The 7,200-nt window shown below is 44.0% G+C and overlaps 1 protein-coding gene across 1 annotated transcript; it reads left to right on the forward strand.

Moving 5' to 3' along the window:
• The first annotated feature begins 2,544 nt into the window (after positions 1-2,544).
• LOC128746181 (uncharacterized) lies at positions 2,545-5,751 on the forward strand. Its single transcript, XM_053843223.1, has one exon. It carries the CDS (start codon positions 2,545-2,547, stop codon positions 5,749-5,751), a length of 3,207 nt encoding a protein of 1,068 aa, XP_053699198.1.
• The last annotated feature ends 1,449 nt before the right edge of the window (positions 5,752-7,200 follow it).

The following is a 7,200-nucleotide window of genomic DNA, read 5'->3' on the forward strand; positions in this document are numbered from 1 at the left end:
TGCATCGGAGGTCGAAATGAATTTCCAATTACTTATCCGGTCTCGATTCCCAATAATATCCTTCCGGGTGAAATTGATTTACCGCGTTGCTTCGCAAGCCACCCCAACTATCACCCAACTTAAACGTTGCTGCACCTGCAACTGTCGTCGTTCAGCCCGGTGGATTGTGGCACTGCATTGCCATTGCCTTTTGCATTGTCAAGGTAAAAAGTCGAACTGTCACAGATGGGTTGGGAAAAAGGAAAAAAAGAGGTTACACAACTGCAATCAAATTTTTTAATACCACGGTCATGGACAGCCGCGAATCGGTCCAGCAGAAAGCAATTCATCATCGCTGACAGTTTGTTTTATTATTCCGATATTCGCCCTCGACCCGTTTTTAACCAAATTGCGACCCATGCATGTATGCATGCGCCGATTACCTACTTCGGTGGGGCAATTTATGACCCGCTTATCCACTTTGCCGGGTAAACATGTTTACTGCGTTAAATATTCAATTAGCGCTTATTTACCCAGTTCGTCCCTGATGAAGATGAGTCTCACTTGCTTGCAGAGAAAGAGAAACCGGAAACAAGTGAGAGGTCACAGAATGCGAGTAGCAATCGCTTCCAGGTGGTTAAATTTTATTGCTCATCGCGCAAACTGCACCATTTCCGCCACTCCCGAGCGGACGAGCAAGTATTCGGGTGGTTGGATGTTTAATTTTACGATCGAAAATAAAACCAAGACTAGATTGGTTTATTTTACCGCAACCATAGTCTTTGCGCGGTGGCCGAGCAGAGCAAGAAGCAAGAATCTTGATGACCGCGAAAGAGATTGGCTGATGCTCGAGTTGTAACGATCCCGGTAATTGTGCCGACAACACGGGAGCCATCTGGAAATGAACACCGCTGAGAATATGCTGTTCAAACGAATTATTTCTTGTGAATTCAAATATTCGAATTTACTTGAAATAGCCGATCACACTTTTATTGCCAACAAGGAAACGTTACTATCAGTTACAGGCGTCGAAATTAATCGAAACGTTTCGTACATTCGTACAAATCGTACATTTTGCTGGAAGGCACTGTTTCGTTAAAAAAAAAATCCGAGTCTCACAAAAAAGTGGTTAAGTTTTGAATGGACAACGATTTCTTAATCGATTTTCAAAATGTTTGCATCAATCGATCTATTTAAAATCTTCTAGAGTAGGGTGGGGTATGAAGTTGTCATCAATTTTCAGGAGATATAAAGAAGCACAACAGTAAAATATATTTTATATTGATGCTATAACTCAATATCTTCATATTCAACTATAAATCATCTGGGGTAATAGTGTTATGCAAAATAAATTCTTTATTTTTCTGGTCAAGTGCCGAGCCGCACTTGTTAATTATTATTACGATTCTCGTTCAACCGGCCCACTCTGTAATGATCATCAGCATCACTGATGATCAAAAGAGTGCGGGAACTCACTCTCTATCCATACATTCACAGCGCTATCTATAACGAATAACGATAGCATTAGCCGAGAGAATTTCTATAAATACTTGCCATCGATCAAACTAGCATTCATCTTATACATTCATTATGAATAAACCACTTAGTGTGATTATATCGGTCTGTTCCTCTAAAACGTGTTAGTCTGTTAAAATAAACTCTGTGTTAAGAAAACGCAAATTGTGACCAGTGACTTTTCGAAGAAGAATTATCATTATGTGGTCCTTCGAAACCGGATGACCCGGTGGACACGAATCACACCAACCCTCACACGATACCCTCGCTACTTCAAGCACACACGGACACACACCGCCTTCTACACCTACATGCCACAATGCTATCCATTCTGCTGAAGCGGTATTACTTGCTACTGCTCTCATCGTTCTCGAAGATCACTTTGGAAATTCCACGTTAGCTAGAGCTCTTCTCGATAGTGGTTCTCAGCTTTCTTTTATGTCGGAGAGTTTATCGCAAAGGCTCAAGTTTAAACGATCTCGTGAAAATCTCTCCATCAGTGGAATCGGACAAGCTATTAAAAAATGCAAACAATCTGTTATCGCTCGTGTTCGCTCTCGAGTATCCGACTTTATCGGTGACGAAACCTTCTATGTTTTACCGCAAGTGACGCAAACCTTGCCGATTACGAGAGTGAATACCAACCATTGGGAACTGCCAAGAGACATAATCCTCGCAGATCCCACTTTCTATGAGCCAGGCTCAATAGACATTATTATTGGAGCGGGTCTATTTTATGACATACTCTCAACAGATAAGCTTAATCTTGGGAGCGAAGGCCCATCCATGCGAAATAGTGCTTTCGGTTGGATTGTGTGTGGAAAAATTGCGGACAGTTTTAGACATCCTAAATCTATTGTCGCAAGCACGTGCAGCGAGCAGATAGATGAACTTGTTGCGCGGTTTTGGGAGCTTGAAACCTGTCGATCTAGCACTATTCATTCGGTGGACGAATCAGCTTGCGAAGCCTGGTTCGATCGCACAACAGTTAGAGACGCTAGTGGAAGATTTATTGTGTCCCTACCGAAGAAAGATTCGCTCATTTCCAGAATGGGGGATTCAAAACACACAGCGCTCAAACGATTTCTGGCACTAGAGAGACGACTAGCTGGCAATGCTGAAATAAAAGTCATGTATGAGCAATTTATCGAAGAATATTTGCGATTAGAACATATGAGAGAGGTTACAGGTGACGATGAATCGACCACACAGCACTATTATATACCGCATCACTATGTTCTGAAGCCTGACAGCTCGATCACCAAATTGCGCGTGGTCTTTGATGCATCATGCGCAACCAGCACTGGAATTTCTCTGAATGACTCCCTCCTAGTCGGTCCAACGGTACAGGATGATTTGCTTGCGATCGTTCTGCGGTTTAGGCTCCACCGCTTTGCTGTGGTCGCAGATATAGAAAAAATGTACCGCATGGTACGGGTGCAATCCAGCGATTGGCGACTGCAGCGGATTTTTTGGCGAACCAACCGAAATGAATACATTCGCATCTTTGAGCTCCAAACTGTCACCTATGGGACAGCATCAGCTCCATACTTGGCAACAAAATGCCTGAAACGATTAGCTGAGCTCGATGGAAGCAAGTTTCCGGAAGCAGCAAGGATATTGGCAGAGGATTTTTATGTCGATGACATGATGTCCGGAACAGAAAGCATTGAGGAAGGCGTACGACTATGTGCCGATATGCAAGCCTTGCTGACCGGAGGGGGATTTATACTGCGGAAGTGGAGTTCTAATTGCCCAGCGATTTTAGAACAGATACCTGACGAATTTAAGGATGATCGTACATCATTCGAACTAGACGAATCCAGTGCCACGATTAAAACCCTTGGGCTGATCTGGGAGCCTAGATTAGACTGCTTTAAATTCAAGATTCCTGAGTGGAATCGTTCTGATATTTGCAAGCGCACTGTCCTGTCGGATCTGGCTAAATTATTCGACCCACTGGGATTAGTAAGCCCTGTCATCATTACAGCTAAAATGTTCGTCCAATCCCTCTGGAAACAGAAGGTTTCTTGGGACGATACCCTTCCTCACGATCTACAAGCACAGTGGAATGAGTTTCGTCTAAGTTTAGGTAGCCTAACGAGTTTGAAGGTGCCCAGATGGTTAGCATTCAACAAACAGTATCGCTCAATTGAATTCCATGGGTTTTGTAATGCATCTACAAAGGCGTACGGGGCTTGTATCTATCTGCGATGCACTCACGAAAACGGAAGCGTTACGTGTCACTTGATTGCCTCAAAATCTAGAGTAGCACCGCTAGAAGATTTGAAAAAACGTAAAAGGCAGCAATCCATTCCACGTTTGGAGCTGTCGTCTGCTTTACTGCTAGTGCATTTGTGTGAAAAGGTGACCAGCAGTTTAAAGATATGTTCATCACAACACTTCTGGACAGATTCGATGATTGTCCGATATTGGTTAGCTTCAATTCCTTCGCGGTGGCAGACATTTGTGGCAAACAGAGTGTCGGAGATCCAACATGCAACGAAGGATGGGAGATGGTGTCACGTTCCAGGTACAGATAACCCAGCTGACATAATTTCACGTGGCACTTCCGCAGAACAATTGATTCATAATACGGTATGGTGGCACGGACCGGAATGGCTGTTAAGAGATGAAGATTCATGGCCCCAGGACGAGATTATTTCTGAATCGAAGTTCAACGCCTCTCTACTCGAGGAACATTCAGCAGTTGCCGCCGTAGTCAACATTTCTACTCCAAATGAGATCTTCCATCTCAAATCGTCACTAACAAGTTTAGTTCGACTAATCGCCTGGTTGCTGAGATTTAAGCATAATTGTCACGAAAGCAATTGCAATAATCGACGCTCTGGACCCCTGACACTTATGGAACGAGAAGCAGCACTCTTACATCTTGTTAAGTTAGCTCAGCACGAACGGTTCGGACAAGAAATCCGAGACTTACAAAAACGAAATGAAGTGAAGCCGACGTCCCGCATAAATTCACTCTGTCCAAAATTGCTAGACGGCGTAGTTCGTGTTGGTGGCCGGCTCGCAAATGCACAGATTTCAGCTGGAAGGAGACATCCGATCATTCTGGACAAAGATCACCCACTAACGGAACTCGTTATACTACATTATCACCATAAGCTGCTACACGCAGGCCAACAGCTCTTGATTGCCAGTGTACGCGATCGATTTTGGCCCTTAAGTATTCGCAATCTCGCACGCAAAATCATTCATCGCTGCGTTATTTGCTTCCATAACAAACCAACAGTGCATGAGCAGCTGATGGCGGACTTACCTTCAGCACGCGTAACTCCTGCACCATCATTTGAACGTGTTGGCGTCGACTATTGCGGGCCGTTCCAAATCAATTACCCCAATCGCAAAAAGGCCCCTGTGAAATGCTATGCTGCCATTTTTGTGTGCCTCGTTACTAAGGCAGTCCATATTGAAATGGTCGTAGACCTGTCGACATCAGCATTTTTGGCCGCTCTTAAAAGGTTTGTGGGGAGGCGTGGCAAACCTTTAATTGTCATGTGCGACAATGGCAAAAACTTTGTCGGGGCTAGGCGTGAACTCGATGAACTTCGCAGATTGTTTCTTGATCAACAGTCACAAGAGCAAATTATTTCGAAGGCAGCTGATGATGACGTGGTATTTAAATTCATTCCCCCAAGATCTCCGAATTTTGGCGGCCTCTGGGAGGCTTCCGTTAAGTCTATGAAACATCATCTCAAACGGACAGTCGGGATGAAGATTCTAATGCCAGACGAGTTCCAAACAGTTCTCTTGCAAATAGAGGCATGTCTAAACTCACGACCTCTGACTCCTCTCAGTAATGATCCCGGAGACTTCGAAGTGTTAACTCCTGGAAATTTTTTGGTTCAACGCCCACTCACCGCGCTTCCTGAACCAGCACTTCATGAAGTTCCCGAAAATCGATTATCACGATGGCAACGTACTCAGGCTTTCCTTCAGCGAATCTGGGAGAAATGGTCGACGCAATACTTATCAGATTTGCATAATAGAACCAAGTGGACAAAGCAACGCGATAATCTTTCTGTGGGCACAATGGTTGTGGTAAAGGAAGATAATCTTCCTCCACTGAAGTGGGCGCTCGGTCGGGTAACGCATATCACCAAGGGAGCAGACGGAAACGTCCGAGTAACTACGATAAAAACAAAAGATGGCTACTTCTCACGGGCAATCAGCAAAATTTGCATCTTGCCCATTCGTGATAATGAACAATCACCACTGAACGGGAAGGACTAGGCTTCCCCAACGAAGGCGCACCCGCGCCTGCGAGAGCCATGGGGCTCCCGCACTCCACTGTCAGCGTTCGCCCAAGGTCAGTCGTTGACCTTCTTTGATGTTTCTTCAAGATCGTATCTATGTACAAGCCTCGGTTTCGAATCTCAACTCAGTCTCCGCTCAATATTGGAACAGACAGTGATGATGGCCACATCACTTTGTCTAAACGAATTACTGGGTATTTTTCTAAATTATCAGGACCGAGGTCGTCGGAGCAATCCCAACACGCTGAGGCATCGAAGACGTCCACACCGTTGAACCACCTATCCGAAAGTTGACCGCGTCATCACAACTCCATTGGGCTCATGAAATGCCGCGCAAGGCACTGAAATCAACTATAATTTGTCATCTCATCATTGGTCTACGTCAACCACGGGAACATCATCGGCGCAGGGCGCCCGCGGAGGCGCGCAAGCCTCCGCGCCAGGGAAGTCTTTTCAAAATTGTTTTATTCTTGTAAAAAATCGTCTCTCATTTGTTCTAGTTATGCTGCATTTACGGCGGCCGGGGAGTGCACCCCCAGGATGGTCGCAATCTTCACATAACTCGTCGCAGGCTCGTTGCCATAGCATCGCACTCGTCGATCATTATCGAAATTCAACTCGCTCATGGATACCGGTACAAGGCTGGTGTATATTCAATCCAGGATGGACATCAACACCAAGTAGACAGGACTCTATAAGGACCAAGCAGATAAGACTCTATAAGGACGTTGTACCGATCGACACGGAAGGAGCTGTACAACATGATTCGTAAACACGTCTCAATTAGACAATAATTACATCGTCAATTTATAATCAATCGAAGAAATTTATGCAAACAAGGTTGTTAAATTTGTGCATTAGCGTGAAAACAATTATAATATCATAATAGGTTAGTTATGCTTAAATTAATCGGAGTAGTTTAGTCTAGTTTAGAAATATCGCATATTTCTAAGGCGGCCGGTATGTTAATTATTATTACGATTCTCGTTCAACCGGCCCACTCTGTAATGATCATCAGCATCACTGATGATCAAAAGAGTGCGGGAACTCACTCTCTGTCCATACATTGACAGCGCTATCTATAACGAATAACGATAGCATTAGCCGAGAGAATTTCTATAAATACTTGCCATCGATCAAACTAGCATTCATCTTATACATTCATTATGAATAAACCACTTAGTGTGATTATATCGGTCTGTTCCTCTAAAACGTGTTAGTCTGTTAAAATAAACTCTGTGTTAAGAAAACGCAAATTGTGACCAGTGACTTTTCGAAGAAGAATTATCAGCACTTTTACCCCACAAGCGGGGCAAAAGTGCGAAGTTTAATTCTATGAAATTGGCACAGCAGTAGCTAACAAACCCATAATATCTTCAGTCTGCGATAAGTTTCGAAAAGGAATATTCTCAATTTGCACCTTTTT

Source organism: Sabethes cyaneus, chromosome 1, assembly GCF_943734655.1.
Source record: "Sabethes cyaneus chromosome 1, idSabCyanKW18_F2, whole genome shotgun sequence".
NCBI classification, from domain to species: Eukaryota; Metazoa; Arthropoda; class Insecta; order Diptera; family Culicidae; genus Sabethes; species Sabethes cyaneus.